General features: G+C 40.4%; 1 protein-coding gene across 1 annotated transcript in view; it reads left to right on the plus strand.

The window, feature by feature from the left end:
- Positions 1–21,374, plus strand: part of USP7 (ubiquitin specific peptidase 7) — a 69,966-nt gene that overhangs the window by 18,445 nt on the left and 30,147 nt on the right. Inside the window, exons 2-6 of the mRNA XM_036392357.2 lie at positions 12,036–12,140; positions 17,788–17,986; positions 19,320–19,458; positions 20,168–20,256; positions 20,962–21,070. Coding sequence (XP_036248250.1) covers positions 12,036–12,140; positions 17,788–17,986; positions 19,320–19,458; positions 20,168–20,256; positions 20,962–21,070 — 641 coding nt within the window. The remainder of the gene's footprint in view (positions 1–12,035; positions 12,141–17,787; positions 17,987–19,319; positions 19,459–20,167; positions 20,257–20,961; positions 21,071–21,374) is intronic.

The following is a 21,374-nucleotide window of genomic DNA, read 5'->3' on the forward strand; positions in this document are numbered from 1 at the left end:
AGTCATTCTGTGCTTGTCCTCTTTGGTCAGGGAAGCTTTTGTAGGATGTGGCACAGCACTAACAGGCGAGGCTGGAAAATTGAGCTTGTTAAGGAGCAATCTCAAAAGCTCCTGGGAAACATGGCTTTTAGGAATTTGGGAAACTAGGGGAGAATAAGAACTCTGAGATCTATGTCTTAGAGAACAAGAAAGCAACTGCTTTTCCACATCATCCCATTTGAAAAAAGGAACATTTTTTGTTTTGCTTATTTTGCAGTTAATTTTAGATGAGAGCGTAATTACTTCTTGTTAATTACATCGAAAACAAATGTTACATTTAACCTAAAGTGTAGATTTTTTTTTTGTAGTAGGAATCTCTTAAAGTCATGGTTTACTATTATATTTGAAATGTATCTGTTAGTAAACACAGTAAAAAGGAATTGCAGTGGAAAAGAATGATTTTGTCAGCAGTGCTCCCTGTAAGGCTGGCAGGAAGCAGTAAATGTTCCTGTGTTACCAGGCTGTGCACGTGTGCGTGTGTATTGGTTCACATAAAGGACTTAACAAAGCCACCTCAAACCTCAGGCCTTGAATGGTTTAATTGTTGTTGTCGTTTTCCCCACGGTTAATCTACACTTGTAAAAGCGACCCTGATGTGAGGTTAGGATTTATCAGCACCGGGCACCCCACACTAATTGGTTCAGCTCTGCACTTCACTGCCGAGGTGCTTCTTCAGCTGCTGGGAGCAGTTCCCTGCTCAAACCAGGAGGAAACACACCCGGTGTGTGGGGCTGATGCTGCTCCCAGCCCCACACTGCCTGCATGCTTCTCCACAACTGGGAATGGTTTTCCTGGAGTGGACAAGTATGACTTGGGCCTGCTCTTTGTTCTGAATGAAAAGTGCCAGACACTTTGGCAATAGGCATTTCTTTTCTACAGTAAAGTTTTATGGATTCTGCAAAACTGTTCTCAGTCAAGAATTTTGGGGGTTTTTAATACTTCAGGCTAGCAACAGTTTTTTATATGATTGTTCTAAAGTTCCTTATGGAAAGGCTGAATATTTGCATAAGATTAGCCCTCCTGGATTGAGCAAAAATTGTTTAACCTGGTGTGTTGAGGTGTGTGAGTGGCAGATGCTGATGTTAACCATGAGTGCAGGGGAGGGATGGTGAGTTCCCTTCTCTGCTCTGCACACCCCGAGGCTGTCTGAGCCTGGCCACACTGCCTCTGTACCTTTTCACTGCTCCTCATAGAATCTTCTTCCATTCACTGCATTGCCTTTGGAAGTGAACTGGGAATAATAAAAGCTTTGTGTAAGTTCACTGTGCTGCTGCATTTTGAGCGCTGAGTGCAGCCTGGTTAACAGCTTGCTTCCCTCCTCCATCTTGAAAAGATATAGGAGAAGTAAAGAAGTTTCAACAAGGAAAATAAAGATGGTACAAGGTATCAAGTGGCTGTTTAGAGGTATTATCTGAGTAGACTAGGAAGGGTCCTGGATAACTGAGGAAAGATGTGCTAAAAGTCTGGAGAGTAGATTTTGTTTCTTTAAACTTGCATTCTGGTAATTTAGTACAAAGTCCCTTGTGTATTCCAAGGAGTAGAAAATCCCATATCCTCCTCATTAAGAAGCCAAACCAGCACACGTGACAGTCTTGATTTACAGTTCTTCTGTATAAACAATACCTTTCTGGTTCCATATTGCATTTCAGATTGCTCAGTGCACTGTGCTAAGTAGAGCCTGTAGAAGCCACCACCTCAAGGAAAACATAAAAGGTACTGTGCTACTGAGATCTTCCAGTTGTGCTTCCCCTGGGCAGTGTACACACGTCCAGTGGCATGGCAGAGATCACCACTCCTTGTCTCCTCAGGGACACAGTGTTTGCATTTTTCTGGATTAGCCAGATGAACTTTGGAGATGCTTTGGCCAGGGATTTCAGGCTGCTTTGCTGTAACAGCCACCTCTGAAACATGTTCCATAGTTACACTCACAAGAAAGTACTCCTTTGAGGATATTTGATGCTGACTCCTTTACTATGCAGCAAAGAAGCCTGGATTTAAGCTTGTTTGTGTTGTCAGGTAAGAAGGAAATATGATTAACTGTGCTTGCCTGCTTTTTCACACTTTTATATAGTTTTAAATGTTATTTTCCTGAATCTGATTTATTTGCCTTTCCCTCTTCTCAGCAAAGCCTGTCTAGAACTACCAGCTACCTGCAACCACTGAGTCAGATTCCACGAGCCTGGAATACCTTAAGTATCTATCCATTTCTCTGCACAGCTGGGAGCATAAGGAAGAAGAGGGAAAACAAGATCAGTGTTAGCATATCTCCAGTAATAAAGGGAGACCTTTAAAAGCATTACTGAAAATAGCAGGAAGAAGTGCTGGAGGTGTTAGATCCCTAAATGGGAGGGATTTGGGCACATTGCACAGTTCCTGTGGCTTGCAGTGATCTTTTCTGTTAAGAGATAAATTAAAAGATGGGACTAAAGTAGGTGATTTATATTTTCTGCTCCTAGTGCCTATAAAATTAATTCCAGTGCAAATCCATATTGTTATCCAGTGTTCTTCTCTACTAGGAAATTCATTTGGCTTTTTAACTCCAACATGGACAGATCAACTGTGTTTCAACAGTTAAAAAATCACATCACTATTAGGAAAATACATTCGAGCTACCTTCCTGTGCTACTGCTAGTGTGAGCAAAACTCAGCATGCTCCAAGGCTGAGTTCAGGAGTGAGCAGTGCAATTAGCATTTGCTGCAAGGATGAATCTGGTCTCAAAACAGAGTTACAGAATCTGAATTGTGGTGAATAATATTTTGACTCTGTAGCAAAGTTACTGCGCAGAAGCAGTGTACCTTCGGAGCTGGTTTGGGCAAGTGGTGTGTGTGATCATACCCATGTAAGGCAATGTTTTGTGCTACTGGTAAATGTGCAAAACCTTTTTGCTGCTCAAGCATATGGTGTGTGTTCAGTTATTGTATTTAATTAAATAGATGTACCCCAAGATTCTCTGAGACTGTGGGTTGCACTCTTCTGAAATGATACAGAAGTGAGTTCTGAAAAATTTTTGTATCTGAGTGATAGAAATTGTGCTGGTCCAGGTGGTGTGCTTTTCTGGACTTCCACGAGGAGAGGGAGGTGCTAATGGGAGCACAATCACTAATTAAATAATGTGCTTATATTATTATCCAAATGTACTCATTTTAATTGCTTTTTAATTGTCTGTCTTTAACACACCAAGAACATGTCCACAGCACTGTAGCATGCTGGGTATAGTGTCACACAAATGTAAATACTCTGTGGCCCTTGGACTGCCCTGCCTCCAGCTGAGGCTGCATCCTTTTCTTCCCTCTTTCAGAACTTCTTTTTTCTGTGAGTAGTTTTGCAGCCTCTCTAGTGGTGCCACAGATGGCAGCCTTTGTTGTTGCAGTAGAGAAGGCTATTACTTAGAGCAGTAAAACACGAGGAGGGGTGTGATACTGGAAAAACACATTGTTCAGGGTGTGTTCGGTGGGTTGGGACCGAGTGCCCGAGCCGCAGCAGAGATGTAATCACACTGCCATCTCTGGAATGTGCAGAGACAAGACCTGACGAGTTGGAGAAGCTGCTTCTGTAGCCTTGCTGCTCTAGATACAGCCAGGAGAAGGTAGTGCAAGTCCAGGAGCTGCTGCCATAATAGGTCATGACACTTCTGATGTTTCGGCCTTTACTGATCATGGAAGAAAATAATTTATCTTGTCAACTGTTCTAGTTAGTGTTTTTTGAGTATTACAGGGTAGCCAGAAGCAGTCTTCCTGCCTTTCTTCCTGATCTGATAGTTTTCTAGAAGCACAGCCTAAGCTAAAAAAGCTCTTCAGACTAAGAAAAGGAACTGTGAAAGATTTTTCAGCAGGCCTTCTCTTGCCCTGATGACTGCCAAGAGGTTGTGACACTGTACACTGCATAAAGCCAGGATAATAAGACAGGCAGGTTGGTATCTTCTGCTAAATAATTTCACTGTACTGAAGAAAAGCTCATGCTAGTGCTGCTGTCTACCCCAGTTATTAAACACCTGGGACTTAAAAAGCTTTTGAAAGGTCCTTTGAAATGTGAAGGCTGCCTATACACACTCTTCACCAAGAGCATCAAGTTGTAATTTTGTTGGATAATTATGGGTGTGTTGTTAGTGTCCAAACTGAACTCTGGTTCATGCAGTCTTTCATCTGACACTGAATGAATTCATAAAGCAAAGGGTTAAGCTAATGAAAGCAGGTAATTTAGTCACTCTTGGTATCAGTAAATTTTTGGGATGACTTCTTCAATGGCAGCTTAAAGTCCACTGAGAAGTTGTATTGATAATACCTTAAATGCTTTTAATATGTCAGTAGGATGTTAATCACATTTTTAAGGCATTTTAAGAGTTTTGTTTTGTAAAGTGCCATCAGACTGCTTCTGTCTTTGAAGATTAGCAGATAAATAAGTTGCTGCTGCAAACTGCTTAGTTATAGAGCAGGTTCTACATAGGCTATTTGTTCTCAGCTGGTTTTCTGTCCACAAAGTTACATTGTACCTCCCATTTATTTTCCCATGAAGATAACTGTATCAGTGGGGTGAAGCTTCTGATACTCTTTACCTTACAGACTGGTATTGTTCATGCGTGTTGTTCAGTGTTCAGGGGCTTCTTAGAATGTAACTGCTTTGTTTTATCGAAGAATAGAATAATCATGTACTCTATTAATACAGTTTTGTTCCCATCCATTAGTTACATTGGCACAGTTAGAAACCAGTCTGGCCATCCTGTGCTTTGTCAAAATGTCCTCTTTGGCCAGGCAGAGCCAGTGATGGGAATGCAAGGCAGCAGCAGCATAATGATTGATCAGTGTGATAATAAGTGGTGGCTGCAGTGTTGTTACTGTCTGTCTAGTCATTGCTACATATTCTGTGGGCATGGCAGAGATGAGGCTGCTTCCAGGAAGTTGTCCCATCCCAGTTCTTCATTTGCTGTCTTGTGTAACATCATCTTCTGTGGGAGACTTGCAATTCCCGGTCAATAATGCAATAATTACTTGTTTCAGATGACAATTAGAGAGCAAGAGACTTGCGTATAATACTGCTTCATTTTTGTTTTGGTTTGTTTTTTTTTAAGATGTAATGTTGACTGCTTGCTCTTTAGTAAATAAATATCTTTTCTCCTTTCTTTCTAAATGTAATAGAGCAAATTTTGAAAGGATTGAAGATCTTTAAACCTCATTTCCCTAGCTAGAAGTCCCCTTGCTTCCTATGCCCCTTATACCTCTTTCCCTTAGTCTGTAAGCTTGGCTCTGCCTCCTGATACTTCTCTAGAAGCTTTTCCCCCTGAAGACTTAGTCATTGTCCTTCATAACTTTCTTGTTGAGGTACATACATTCCTAGGTACACCTTTTGACTGGATCAAGTAATGAACCATGAAAAAAGAAAAATTATAAATGAAACCAAAGCAAATTTTCCCCAGCTTTGCTAATGGGAGAATTAACTTTTAACTAAGACAAATGATAAATAATATTTACAAGTAATGGAAACATCCACGACAGCAGTTATCTACATCTTGATCCATAAGATCATGGGGGTTTCTGTACTTCCCTTTTCCCTTCTCCCATTCTTCTGGCCAAACTAATCTCAGTCTCTGTTCCTGTTTGATACATTTGAAGTGTTTCAGGTAAATTGCTTTATTTTTGGATGCCTTTTGAAAGGCAGCCACAGTACAGAAATTGCTTGATTCCTCTTCAGATTTTTTGTTATAGCAACCTAGGAGTGTGTTGTAAAAATGAAACTGTATGGAATGCTTTTCATTTAATTCCTTTTCTCTTGAGTCCCTTTGTGCAATAAGTGCTGTTTGTATTCTAACTGCAGGTAGGGATTAGAGGCCAAATAGTCTCTCTTACTTTGGAAAAGCCGAGTTCTTTCAGAGCAAGTGAGGGGAAATTTTTGCACAGAACACTTCTAGTAGTTCAGAGATTGACTTCTGTAAATGAATTCCATTCAGATCATGGAGCTGGGAGCTTGTTTGGCTTATTTTGGTATGTGTGATTGTTTTGGTTTTAGTTTTTGGCCTGGGTATTAGGTTTTTTGTTTGGTTGGTTTTTGATTGTTCTTTTTAAACCCTGCCCTACCCTCCTGGGAGCCACTCTATTCATCTGGCTTTCAGAGCAGTGGTTTCCAGACTTTGGGAGAAACAAGCTGCTGGAGCTCAGAAGTTTTCCTGTGAGCTGTTAGAGCCACATGGAAACCAGTTCCAGAGGAGTGCCTGCAGCCCCTTCCAGCATGGCCTGGGCAGTCTGTGTCCAGAGTGCTGAAGTAACCTCTTGGCATTGTTACTTCCAGCTCAGGGCAGGTATATGTTCATCATCTTTTTCATATTTTTCAAACTTTCTTATTTGCTCTGAAAAAGCAATTTTCTTGCTTTCTGGTTGAGTCTCTTTAGTGTCTTTTTTGCACCACCACAGTTCGGTAACTGCTTTGGAAAGCTTGGCATTTACTGCTTGCTTTAGAAATTTTTCAATTATGTATTTTGATATGCTGCCCAATAGCTACAATAGCAAGGATCAATTTGGTGATTGAAGAGGTGATATTTATTATAGCACTTGAAAACACAGAATGTTTATTCATTATTATTTCTAGCAGTGATGATTTCTTAATTTTTTTTTTACTTGTGTGCTATTATCCATGTTAGGCTGGTATTTTAAACTAAGCACTGAAGTAAACTTTTAGATATTGATTTATTTAAAATACTGCTACATTTTAAAATAATAATTGTTAAAAAACTTTTGAAGAGATTATGGTTTGTTCCACAGTAGATGTTGTAGTTAGTGCAGAGGACCATGGCTTTGCTGGGCTGCCCTGAAGGGGTGTAACAGCTTTGGGTCCTGACACTGAGATGCAAAGCTAGACCTGGGCTCTGTGTTGAGCATGCAATGGATATCCTTGATGCTGATGTAGGTTGACTGTTACAGCATAGATTTTGCTCATTTGCATTCTCTGACTTTATTCTTATCTCCGGCCACCTGATATTTTTGCTCAGTAAGTTCTTGTCCCAGTGTTTATGGCAGCTTCACTCATCCACTGGAATTCACACACACCCCCCCCACCCCCTTTATCATATCTGTATATAGGGTTGTATTTGTATTTGAAAAGAAAAATGCTCTTTTAAAACTTTCATGAAGACTTTGATTCTGGAATGTCTATTTAGTCCAGCAGAAGAGGAGAAAGTTGTGTTGTTTTCTGCTTTCCCTCACTAAAAGCAAGACCCTGGATGTGAAAGTTCATGGTATTCTCCAAGCTGCTGCCAGCAGTGAATGACTGACTCCCTTCAGGCTGCTGAGGATGCCCTTGGTACAGCTCCCTGCTCATTTTGGGGTTGCTGTGGCACTGCTGCATGGGGAGCTGTGCAGGCTGTGTGCAGGGACTGTGAAAGCCCTCAGTGCCAGCGATTTCCAGCGTGAGGCGGATGTGTGTGATAACTGTAACCAAGTTTTTAGTATCACTATTACTCCTTCGCTGTGGTCTCCTTAACCTCAAAAGGAAACAAATGTTTCATAACCTGCTGCCCAGACTGCTTCAGTTTCTCCTCTGTGGCTGCCAGCTCCAGAAGCTAATGACAAACATTATGGATAAGCTTTCAGACTTTGACTATGGCTGTGATGTGAGTCATGACTGAAAGCTTAGTGAAGCTATAGCTTGCTGTGATCCTTGTTCAATAGAGGCAGTTCCTGCTGTAGTGGAATTGCTGTGCTTGTGCAGTCATTCTGTAGCTTTTGGCCACATGTGACTGCAAACACGTGTTTGTGCTGAGCTGTGTCCTGCAGCTTAGGGACAGAGCACTCTGCTCTGCTCCTCTACTAGAACTGCATTTAAGTTATGCCAGAAGCCACATGAACTTGACAAAATTTTTTTCCACTTTCTCATCAGTGGGAAAAAAATATGGCAAACTGAGATTCCTTCCTTGTAGATTTGAATTGTTGGGAACAGTAGAACAACAGAGCAATGTATCTTACTGTGACACTTGAGTTCATATTATTGAACAGGCTGAATCCATCAGAAAAGCTTTTTTTTGAATACAGAGGTCATTTTAAAAATCAGTGCTGCTGTTTTAATTCTGATTGCTTAATAGTGTGAGTATTTATATATGATGATACTGATCTCATAGTCCATAACAAGCAGATTTTTTTTTCATATATATACTTTCTGTAGGGTCTGTCATTATATGGCAAGTTTATAGATGGGTTTTTTCCTTCTCTATCCCTCTTTCCCCTGCAGCAATTGCCACAACCATTTTGCTTTCAGGTTTTCATCTCAGCACTTCAGTGGCAGACTTAGTCAATGGGGGATGAGGAGTGTGCACCTGCAGAGTCACATATATAATCCAGTAATTTTTTGTGTAAGATGACTGACACTTCTTATCAGCTTCCCAAACTGTGGCATCACGCTCCAGTTTTGTTCCAGTTGCGCTTCTCAATGTTTAGACTTAGTTACTGAAATATCATGAATGCTGAAATAAGTGAAAGCTCTTTTTTGTGCACTAACTCACTAATATCTGAAATGTCTCTTCTTGGAAGTTGTCTTAGCCTCCAAACTCAGAGATCCCCTGTAAACTCTTTGTATTTTTCATTTGTAACACAGTGCCATGGGCAGAGAGAAAAAGGTATGTGATGTTAAATGTTTCAGAAGAAATTGTCATCACTATTTTTCATGTTGCCTTGCATTCCTTTTTGTAACAAAAGAATATCTACAGAGGTTCATGTGTTGCATTTTGAGGAGGTGAAAAATAAATGCTTACGAAACAGTCTTAGTGTCTACAAATTTGCTATTGAAAGCTGTATTCATTGAACATTGCAGTAATGTATTTAAAGAGTTAAAAACATTTCCTATTCCTAAAGTCACTTTGTTGTGATGCTTCCTTAATTGATGTGGTTTATGTTAACTTTCAGTTGATTCATAGACTGCATCTCAAATATATTCCAGGGCTGTCATTAAAACTGGGAATTCTGATATGGGAATGGACAGATGACATGACTGGAGTGATGTTGACACACTGGTTTAAGCTGCATTAAAGACAGCAGTGTATTAGGTAGTATGTTTGGTAGGAAGGTTTTCCTGGCCAGTGTGGACAGGTATTTTTTCTTTTTCTTAATCCTGTAATGTATAATTTGAATAAGTCTTTGGCATTGCCTCTGCTTGAGGCAAAGGAAAACATGTTTCTTAATTAAACCTTGGTATGATTTTACAGTTCTTTCTTATGAGCTCTTAAGGACAAGAGAGAAAAACACAAATTACAGGTTTTCAATGCTCTACTAGAAAATATATTTTGTTATACTGCTTGCTAGTACATCTGTTGAAGAGGGGTTGTGTTTTGTTTGTATAAAGGATTACTTCACTTTTATTAGCAGTTAAAACATTTCCTTTGTTCACAGTAGCCAGAAACATTGATTGGTGTTATCTGGTTTCCATATCTGAAAGCTGTATCACAAACTTTGTGTCCATCCATGTCAGAAGAAGCAGCAGGGGCATTCATCATGGTTCATTTGTCTTATCACTAAACAGTATCTCAGAAGCTGTCTCTGTTTAAGTTGATTGCTGTTGCGATGATCTCTAACTCCTCATACTTTCAGATAATTTAGAGCAGTATCTCATAGAAAGCTTTTTATTTTCTTAATTAAGATCAGTTCTTCCCCATGAAACATGGTGTCAATACTTAAACTCCCTGTTTAAAGATAATATCGGATATGCTTTTAGTGAAGAACAAAACTATTCCTAAGGTGTTGGCTTCAGTTTGTTTCCAGATACTAAGTTGCACTGATGATAACTTTAGGAAGAAAAATAATTTTAAAAAAAGTTAGTATTAATTTAGTGTAAACAATTGTTGCATTTTGAGAACATGCTGTATGTTTCTAGAATGCAGTGACCCAGAGGACAGCTTTCTGTTTAGACCAGCACATGCTGTTAAAAGGTTCAAAAAGCAGGGGGGAAGGCAGGATGTTGAAATGAAATTGGAGATCTTTCCTTCTCACTCTTGATTTTTGTCATTTTTCCCGCTCTTAAGTTGCAGGAGTTCAAACCTGTCCCCCCATCATTTTGTTGTAGTAAATCTTTAACTTGTTGTTGTGCTGCAGCATTGCCAGTGCCAATTGCTGCTGAGGGGGCCCCTGAGGCTCTGCCACACCCGAGCCAATCTTCTGCTAACCTTCTCCTTACAAAGTCAAAACTTCAAGTCATACTTGATTTTGCTTTTGTTCTAAAGCTGAGAATTTAGCAAAGTGCATGTGTTAGTGCTGCAGTGTGTGTTTCCCAGTACCCTTTTCACTGGTACCTCAGTGAGATCTGCTGCACCCTACGAAGTGTCCAGAAGCCGTGGGTGAGCACTGAGTTGTGATCTAGCATAGCTCTAATCCAGGAGTAAGTCTCTAACCTGAGCTGTTTCTGTGGTGCTGAGGGCAGAGGTTACTACTTGTGCAGATTTACTGGGAGAGTAAACAATCAGAATAGAAGTGCTGGGTGTGAAAGTATCTTCCTGTGTGCTGTGAATTGGAGTGAGGCTGCAGAAGCATGGTGTGTGCTCTGAGGAGAGGGAGCGCTCCAGAGCTCCTGCTGCGCTTATCCCGTGCCTTGTCCTGCCTTTGGTGGGAGCTCGCTGGCTTTTCAAGGACTCAGATACGATCACACAGCGATTCCTGTCGTCGCTTGTGTTTGTTTTGCCCAGGAGAAACTCAGCTGCAGTCTGGTAGAAGGCAAGTGTCCGGGCTGGCTGGCAGTTCTTGCAAGCAGCCGGCACCCCGGCCCGTGGCACCCGGTCTATGGGCATCCATCCATCCATCCCTGCGTGCCCGTGAGGAGCACGGAGCCGCCCGGGAGCTCGGCAGGGCCGCTGGCCAGGCCGGCTCTGTCCAGGGTGCTGACGGGCGAGGGCACGGCCGGGCTGCTGTGCTGCAGCTGGGATCGTGCTGTGTCCCTTGGGAGCGCTTTCCATCCTGTGGCACAGGTTGCCTGCATCCCCAGCAGTGCACATCGTCAGTAACTTGTGTCACTGATTGATATTGTGTGGAGCTTTTAGGTACAAAACTGCTCCTGGCTACACGAATCAGTGACCTTGGGGCTTTTGAGCAGTAGTGGAATATATAAGTTAATAGCATGACTTGTACAGCAATGAGAAACTCAGCAGACCTTTTAAATTAGAGTGTCTTTTAAGTAGTGCTTGTCCTTGAGATGGTTGCAAGGGCTTATAGGTTTTACAGTTTGATGATACAAGGCAGTTTAGTTTATCCAAGAACATACCCACTTTGCTGGAGTCATGCTCTCCACTGGCTTTTGGTGTGGAAGCAATGGAAGGAGGTGTTGCTCAGTTGTTGGAGGAATCAGGAATGTGCTTGTTCAATCAAGGCAATGCAACTTGGAAATAGTGGGGTTCCAGTTCATCAAGTTGTCTCATATCTCTTGGTTTAGTGGCATTTACATATGTAATGGTCACTGGAGCAAAACATAATGGCAGTGTTGGCTGGAAACTGGAAAATGTTATGTCTAAAATGTTCCTTAATCCTAAAAGATTTCCTTTGCAATTTTTACCCAAGATTTAAATCTTACAGTTACATTTGATTAGAGATTGAGGTTTTTTCTTAAAAACCAGCAACACTGAAGAAGTCTTAAAGCAACTTGTTAGTTTAGAAAGTCTGCTATTAGAAACTTGAACTTGTGTAAAAATTTCTTGCATTCTAAGAATGCAAGAGAAAGTAAATAGAAAGTTCTTATTTAATGAGACTTGATTATGAGATACTGATTGCAAGGCAATCTGGAAACTTAACGTTTATGTTCTTTGTGTCTGTATTCCACATTAACGTGGACTTTTTTCTGCATCCATAAATATTCACCTATCTGGGGATTTTTTTTAGACACATACCAGTAGAACTTTTGAGCAATAATTTAAATAAATACTGATCTGTACAAGTGTGCACTATTCATCTGTCTCATAAACACTACCTGAGACAAAAAAGTTAATTTCTGATTATTAATTACATATTTAATTTTTACATACTTTTTTTTTCTGTCTTAGCTGGAGATACAGATGATCCTCCAAGAATTACTCAAAATCCTGTCATTAATGGGAATGTAGCGATGGCTGACGGACATAACAACACTGAGGAAGACATGGAAGATGGTAAGTTAATATTTGATAAACATGTGGTTTATTTGGCTTCTTTAATTGTATGATTTTGAGGAGAAAATAGTCCATCTCTTACCTGTGTCCTGTGATCTGCAGCTCATTAAAAAAAATGAATCCCTCTGTAGTTATGGCTGCTGGTTTTCTGTGTAGGCATCCTTTTGGCATAGCTGTACAATAAGATTAGACTTCTGAAGGCTTGGGATTTTTTTCTTGTACTTTCTAGGTACTCATTTAGAAATTGCTGAAAGTGCTACTGTCCATTGTTATGTTTTGTGATACAGCCCTTTAAAGGTGCTGCAGTTGGGCTTTGCTGTAATTTTATCAGTTATGCAATTCCTTCAGGGTGTTTAGAATCCTTATCTGTCCTGCTCTCTTGTCAGGTGGCAGCTGTGATCTGGTTTTGTCTTTGTGTGGTAAGTCAGTGGTAACTATTCTGTTGATGAACATCTTTTGTTCTCAGTTCTGACACCTAATTTTACTTGCAAAAGCAAAAGAAAAATTATGTATTAATGTCCTGTTAATAAAAGGGACATGTGTTTTTGAAGTCTTTTTCTTGGTCCATTAAATGAAAGTAAGGGTGTACAGTTTGTTGCAGAGGATCAAATAACTATAACTCTGGGTATATTTAAACAAAGGTAACAAGTTTCTAAATCTGTTCTGTTTAGTGAGGAAATGTGCAGTGATATTTCTTTTCTTGGGAAAGGATATGGACAGGGACTGCTCATTTTGAAGAATGAAGTAAAATTGAGTTGGGAGAAGGGAAACATCATATGAGTGGGATTTGTTCCATATTTTGTGCTGTCTTGTGAGAGTGCATTTAGGACTAAGCTTAAACTTTTAGTTAGATTTGTGCAAAAATGTTGGGTGATTTTTTTGCAGAAAAATCAGAGTTTGAGGTTAAAGGTCAAAAAAGTGCTTACTTTAATGTGTTCAAGGAATGTAGAATACTATAGAAAATAGTGATGTTCCATGAAGAGAATAGGGTTTAAATTCAGAACAAAAGCATATCATGGTTGAATCACCTCTGTATCATTGGCAAAGATAAAGTTTTCAATAACCAGAGTCTTGCTATTAAAGAAAAATGTGCTTAGCCTATGAATTTTATTTGTGGGATTACCTAATCTCATTCAGAGGGTTTTGATTTATTGCTCAGAGTCTTTTCTTATCAAAAGCTGTTATAAAAGATGTTAAATGTCTGTTAGGCCCTGGTATTTAGAGGGTGGCAAGAGAAGGCCACATGGGTTGACACCAACTGGCTAGAACAGATCTGTTTGAGCTCTGTTCTTGGTAGGGATGTTTATACATATAAAGCCTGATAGTGTTTGCTGTTGATACAATCAGTACATAAAACATTGGTGAATTAGAAAAATAATTTGTCCATTGGTTGGTCTGTATATACTTGTACAAATTAGCCAAAATAGGGACTTAAACTGCAGGAATAGCTGATGAAAGCCAGGCTGTGTCAGGGCTGGCAAGTAATCAGATATTCACCTCTTCATTCAGAAGAGTGTGGACCCATTAGTCAAAAAACTGCTGTGAACCTGTTTGTATCAATTCCCAACTGTTTGACTCCTCTCAGAACTGGGCATTGAAGGTGTTGCACTAGGGAGAAAAAGTATCTGAAGGCGTTTGACAGAAGGTTTGTGAAAGCTTCTTGTGCCTTTAAGGACTTCCAGCATGGTCAGGAGCTTGGACCCACTCTGCAGTGGGACACCCTTCAGGCTGCAAGTGTGATTGTTAAGCAATCCTCTTAATAGTTCCTCATTATATTTGAATAAGGAGTGTCTGGCTACATGTTGGTGCTGCTACAGCTGTGCATTGACACACATAGAGAAGAGTGTTATTGCAAAATGTTAGAGTTGCAAAAACATTCCTGAAGACTTGCATAATGTAAGTGGATGGTGCCTCTTTTCCAAGTCTTGTAAATCAGATTAATTGCTTGCTGTTGCATTATTTACACATCAGTGCAATTGTTCTCTTGCTGTTTGTGCTCTTGCTAACCTGGTTTGCAGTATGATGTGCATGGGTAATGGACAGCTCAGAGATTACAAAGACAGGGAAAATGGGAGATATAGGCTTCTCTGATAAACATGCAGTTTTCCTTTGCTGTTACTCATAGCAAGGGGCATCAATCTTAGCTGATACAGAATGCACGAGGAGAATTTAGATACCTCTTCAGCAAAATTAATGAATTTAATGGTTCCTGTGAGAGAGATGAACAGCAAAATGAAAGGTTGATGTGGCCAGCTGGATCATAGAAATTGGCTTTTTGGTGATTTTCTGAGTTCAAGAAACTTTTGAGCTGGTTTTGTTCTTCCAGCTTAGCACATAAAGAAATGACTGATAAGATTGGGAAAAAAAAAAGTGCAGCTCTCATCCCCTTTGCTAGGCAACAGGCTGCAGGCATTGTGAGGCACAGGGAATGGGAGCAGCAGTGGACCTGCAGCAGGACTTTCAGATAAGGCTGTGTTCTCTCAAGGCTGAGACCAGTACCTGTTGCTGCTCTGTGTGAAGTCTTAGCAATTAAAAAAAAACAGCAGAAGGACTGTGCTGTGCTTTGTATGGAGAAGGACTTAAATGAACCAGACTTTAAAAGCTGGAATAGCAGCCTCTGCAAATAAAGCAAAAGATATTAAAAACAAGGCTCTGATCAAAACTTGTTTGCAAGTGCATCAGTATTCAAAGCAACATATAGAGTAAATTCTCTTAGAAGTTAAAGTTCAAACAGAAGGTCCCTAGCTGAACATAAACTCACAGCTTTGCCATTGCCTCCTGAAGTCTCATTTCTGTGAGGAATTGCAGAGGCAAGAAGGCTTTCAGAAGCATCAGTCTTAGCCATATGCTGGTATTGCATGCTGTATTTGGATCATTATTAAAATATTCATAGAATATTCAGCCAGTTTCTCCATTAATAATTCAGGTTCAGAATATTTTAATAACTCCAGTGCATTTTCAAGGTAGCAACATTTACTAAGAGAATAAAGAAATCTGCTTTTCCCCAAAATATCAACATTTAAATATGTGTTTCAGCTTTAAAATGGATCCTATTCAGTATTTGGATCCCTGATTTGAAGGATCTTTCTTCTGTGAAGATGTTGAATGTGACATTCATCACATCAATGAAAAAAATGTTTTCCACATAGCAAAGACAGTCCATTGCACGTAATTTGTCCAAGTATTTTCAGCTGGATCAGTCCTTTTGACCCTGTGTTCAATTTCTGGGATTTAGAAAAGTCTCACTTGCCAGTCACTACTAAATTATCCTGCTGCCAGTTTCAGACTTTAACTGGCATCTGGAGGACATGTTCATGATAGCAAAAAAAGGCTTTATTGGTGTACTCAAAATAATTTTCACATTTGCTATGTAAACTTCTTTTTCTAATAAAATTCATCCTTTAATCCATTATACTTCCTAAGAAAAAATAGGCTTACTGACAGGAAAGGAAGGTTGTTATTTTTAAAATAACTTCTATTTTAGGGTTGACCTGTGTTACAAGGCTGCATTTTTATGGAGCAGTTACTAGTGCTTGCTCAAATATTTTACAGAGAAGAGTTCCCATTCCCTGGTGAGCTCTCATGCACAGGCTTTCCTGAAAAGAAATCAAGAAATACAGGCAAACTTTCTCTGAAGCATCTGCAGATGCTGCGTGGGCTGCATTTTTTAGCTGACACTGTAGCAGCACTGCTGCATCCTTGTGCTGAAGTGCTTTGAAAGCTGCATCAAAGGAGGCAGAAAGCAAACTTGGCTCGTTTTTTGGAAGCTCAAACTGAGCCCAGAAGCACTGATATCATGATTGTGAGTAGAGAGGTGGCCTCAAGTTGGTTTGAGATACGCGTGTGATACAAGACTGATTTTAAATTGTTAAGTGTGTTACAGATTTGTTTCATCCTGGCTGCAAATCAAGTTAGAGCTCCTCTGTCTGCAGCCTGTCAGGTTCTTAGGTGTAGAAGATCAGCTCTTCACTCTGTCAACGGGCAGTGAGTAGTGAAACTGGGAAGAGAGCATTTTATAAGTAGGTGACAGACTGTAGTTAGCTGCACTTCCAGGCAGGGAAAAAGGAGAAAGTAATCCTCTGAACTCTGGTGTTACTGAGGAAGCTGACAGCACAGGGCAACACGAAGGTCTTTGCAGGAGTGGAGGGGACAGGAAGCAGATTTGGGCTGTACTACCTCCAAGAGGTAATTGGAGTGCTTGGGGCTGTCAGGCCATACACAAAAAAATATTGTGTGTTGTAGTTCAGGAGTAGGACAACTGCTTGAAAACTGCTTCACAAGGGAGAAAAATGAAATCTGTCATAGCTCCCTGGCAGTTGTGGCTAAAACTTGGTAATTTTCTGTATGAAATGTATAATCTTTACCCTGTTGCAATCAAGAGTGTTCCATTTTTAAATTAAGGTAGCAATCAGGACTCACCTGTGTTTTGGAAAAATGATTCAGCACCGTGTCTGGTGCTGTGCCAAGCTGAGTAAACCACTGCTCTCCCTGTATGGCAGGGACACCTTTGTTGTACTCTGTGCCTTGTCACTGCTCACACTCTGACTTCTGCCTCAGTGGTGTTGTCCCTCAGTGCTGTTTGATTTCAGTGTCACTGCATGTGTGACACGCGTGTGGTTGTGCATCCCCTGTGGGTGCAGGAGAGCAGAAGGGTGACCATGGGTGCTGCCTGCTGCCCTGTGCTCATCCAAGCTCCTTAGAGCCAGGAGGATTCCCTGTTACACCAGTGTCAGACTGGAACCATGGGACTGTCTTGTGCATCCCTGGCCTGTCAAGTTATTGGGATAAGTTGCAGGTTTTTCCTCTGAGTGCAATATGAGGCTTGTCACAGTAAAGAGAGCCTGGCCTTGTGCCTTGCTGAAGCTGTCACAGTCTCCAGCACCCTGTTATAGCTGTGTACTACAGAAGCAGAACAGATTGTGGTAGGTGAAGAACTGGGTATGTGGGAAGAAGGCAAAATTACTTTAATTGTGTGTGTCAAAATAAGCTCTTTGAAAAAAAATAGTCTCATTTGATATAGTGCTAGACCACTACAAATCTCTAAAGTCTTTGCGTAGCACAAAGAAACAGGACCCTACACTTGAGCTGATTTTCAGCAAACTGATAGGATTTTACAGAAATCCAACAACCATCCTCTGGCATTCATCTGTTTTAAAATCTACTATTGCAAGCCAAAAGCAACTAAATGGTGACATGATATCACAACAGGGCATTTGAACAGATTGTGAAACTCCATTGTGCATATGGGTTCACGCAGAGAAGTGACTTAAACTGGGCTGTAGAGATGCTACACAACAAGAAGAGTTAGAGTGGGCTGTGATTTAGTTGTAGAGCATTTGATGTCTCTGTCTTACTGCACCTGCTGCTTTAGAAGAAGCTGGAGTGGTAACAAATCCTTAAGAAGCATTTAAGGAAATAGTGTACAAAAGGAATGTGTCTTGCAGTGCCATGTTTGCCTGAATGGAGTTGCAGTGTTTTTCAAAATGAAAAAATTGAGATGTCAGTAATTAAGTCCTGTGGGATGGGGATGTTTTTGTTGCTGCCAATATTCCACTACATGAAACATGCTCATGTTACATGCTGTTGGTCATTTTGGAGTGAAGAAGGTGAGGTGTTTGAAGCAATGGTGTGTGTGTGTGTGTTACAGATACAAGTTGGCGATCAGAAGCAACATTTCAGTTTACAGTGGAACGCTTCAACAGGTTGAGTGAGTCAGTGCTCAGCCCTCCGTGCTTCGTTCGGAATTTGCCATGGAAGATCATGGTGATGCCTCGGCTCTACCCGGACAGACCACACCAGAAGAGTGTAGGATTCTTCCTTCAGTGCAATGCTGAGTCTGATTCCACGTAAGAGCCTTTTAATTATTGTACAGGGTTAATCTATTGCAAGAAACACAAACAAACCCTTGCTTTCTGCAAGAGGAGAGAATTGCAAGGGTTTGAGTGCCCTTTACCCCCCACCTTTCTAAATCTCAAAGCATAAGAATAATCCCCTCTTTAGCATGAACTAAAATCAGCTTGTGTGACTAGAAGTTTGTGGAAGAATTTAGAGATATGCTTGCTGAAGGAGAAGCCCTTGACTGACAGTTTTCTTGGCATGGAAAAAGTTCTGGGTTTATTTCTAATGAAAATGGAGCTTCTCGAACCATGCCAAGCTATAAATGCTGCCCAGTGAAGCGTGTGAGCAGGTAACTGCTACAGTGCAGGCAGAGCAGGGCATGAGTGCTCTCCTTAAGTGGAGTCCACCACTCATCCAGAAAGATCTGAACATGTGTGTGTTCTTAGGGTCCTGCATGCTAATCAGCATTGACTACCTTTGATCACTTTTGTAAATAATAGAAAAAATTTAAAAGATAACTGCAAATTTCTGGAGCATTCCTGTAGCTTATCCAGGAACAGTGCAGACCCCTCAGGTGTCCTTTCCAATATGGTCAATCCATTCTGGCCCTGAATCTCACAAAGCTGGTTGTTTACTCTGAATAATAAATTCCACTTCTTCATCATTTTTAGAATTTAGAGGTGAGTGCTGAGGGCAGAATGTAAAGAAAAAGCTAACAAGTCACAGGACAAGCATTTACAGAAAAAGAAGTACCAACCAACGTGCAGCTGGTGGAGCTGAGCAAGCAGTGCTCAGTGGTGTTGCTCACTGCTGCATGAGGCAGTGACAGGACCTGGTCTGAGCTGTGTCCACACTGACTGCCTTGCACAAGTGGTGGTTTTGAACACCAGTGGTCATGAAGAAGTGCTGCTGGGACAATTAGTATTGGGGAGTTTATCTTGTGGGAGGGAGGGTGGAAGCTCCCCATCCTTTGCTTCGCAAAGGCTGAGACCTCCCACTCTGTGGACACCAAGAGCACTTGGAGCTGCCCATCCCTGTGCAGTGAGGCAGATCAGAACTAACTCACCTGGGGGAGCCCCCAGCTTTTTAAACAACCTGCAGGCCACTGACACACTTCCTTGTCAACACTGTTGCCATAAGAAAATCTCCATTCCAGGTTCATAATTGTGGCTTCAGAAAGCCCCAGAGGTTCATGCCCTCGATAACAATTAACATCTAATAAGGAAAAAAAATCAGATGTGTGAAAGTAATGTACCAAAAATCCCTAACAAAAAAAATTATGTAATGGCTATAAAAAGCTTGGTTTTGAAAGAGTTTCAAGTGTTTCTTCTGTATTTATAGGTCATGGTCCTGTCATGCACAAGCAGTTCTCAAGATAATAAACTACAAGGATGATGAAAAATCATTCAGTCGTCGTATTAGTCACTTGTTCTTTCATAAGGAGAATGACTGGGGCTTTTCTAACTTCATGGCCTGGAGTGTAAGTAACTGGACATATATTATATTAATCTATTGCTAGGTAGGAGCAGTTTTGTACCTGTCCTGCATACTGAGATGCTGATAGCAAAGGTTTTTTTTTCCTCAAGCTGTTGTTTTTTTTCTATCATTGCTGTAGATTTCTTTTCAATTTCTTACTCTGTTAATTTGATTTTTTTTGAGTGCTTTTACTTATGTTGTAATTTAAATATTCCCTCATTACTATTTTCTGCCTGAGTGCTTGTGTTTTGTTATCACTAAGTGATAGTCACTGACATTCTGAAGCAACATAAATTTGCGTGCATTTCCATGTGTTCTTTGTGTATATATACATGTATATTTAATGCCCTAATAATACTACTAAGGTTTCTTTTGAATTGTGAGAGCTTTTTAAGCATTTGCAGAAGTTTTGGAATATTGTCCAGAAGAAGTAGAATATTTGATTACCAACTCTTACATCATCGAAAAACCAAAAAACTACTGCAAAATCTTAGAAGGCAGGAACAAGTTTCCTTCATTGAGACACTAAAAAAGAATGAAAATCTAATAAGCTGAAAAGCAACTGCTTTGATGTTCTTCAGTTTTTCTTTTTCAGTTTATTACTACTGATAACTCAGGCTTGGAAATGAGAAAGTGATGTCTAACAGGATGCTTCACTGCAGTCATGTTGCATGTTCCACTTTTCATGTTCCTGTGTCATTGGTGTTTTACAGGAAGTTACTGATCCTGAAAAAGGCTTTATAGAAGAGGACAAAGTTACTTTTGAAGTCTATGTTCAAGCAGATGCTCCACACGGAGTAGCGTAAGTATCTTTGATTAAAAACAAAGCAGTGTTAAAAATTCTTAATTCTAATATTTTTATGTTGCTTGTGATCATTCAAGTATTCTGTGTTATTGTCATTTGTAGCTCCCATCAGACATCCTCACTTTGTCACTACTTTTTGATGAATTCTTACATGGCAATTTTTTCATAGTCACATAGAGATTTTGTATAGCTTAAATTTCTGTTTGCATCAGTCAGCAAAATGCTGTGGAGCCTCAACTTCTGTGTGAGTTGGTTTGTGGTTGAGCACCTCTGCAGTTGTGGCCTGAGCATTTGTGGTGTGGGAGCTGATGGGGTTTCATGTGCAGCCAAGTGCTGGCTAGCTTGCCTTGGTTTACAGTTGTAAAACTGCTTCATCTCAGTTGTTCTCCTTCATGGCACTTGTAAACAATGGGGTTGTACAGAAGTGTAGACTTGCTCTTGAAAGTACAGCTCTGAGCTCCAGGACACTCACAGGACATCATATTTCTGCCATATAGAACATATTTTTAAAAAAGAGGTAATAAAATCACTAAGCATCTAATTGCAAGCCTGTTGTTACTGGCAGGCAGTAGTGGAGTTTATTTGAACCTTAAGTAGCAGTGGAGAGTAGCTGATACCTACCAGCAGCACCACCTTAGAACAAACACTCTTTATTGCTGGAATACAGAACTTCCTTGTTTTTAACCACAAACTATTTTCTAGGTGGGATTCAAAGAAGCACACAGGATATGTTGGCTTAAAGAACCAGGGAGCAACTTGTTACATGAACAGTTTGTTACAGACCTTATTTTTCACAAATCAGCTACGAAAGGTAAGCAGTACATGAAAGAACATGAGATTATAACACTGGCTGTTTTAATTAGCATTTCTAAATGCTTCAAAACAGACCTGTGTGATCCTTTTGCCTCCTTTATCCTTTCAGAGGAGTTGTGACTTATATGGTGATGCATGTCTTACTGCAGGCAGAGTACAGGAAGCTCCTTTTTGTAGTTGGTGGAACACAAGCTTTTGTTTTCTGTGGAAGCAGGCAGAGCACCTGAAGAAGACCTGAGCTTAGGGGGTGTTTCTGTATTCTGTATTAGATGTTAATATTGCTAGGAATTGCTGGGGGCAGG

Source organism: Molothrus ater, chromosome 16 (genome assembly GCF_012460135.2).
Source record: "Molothrus ater isolate BHLD 08-10-18 breed brown headed cowbird chromosome 16, BPBGC_Mater_1.1, whole genome shotgun sequence".
Classification (NCBI taxonomy): Eukaryota; Metazoa; Chordata; class Aves; order Passeriformes; family Icteridae; genus Molothrus; species Molothrus ater.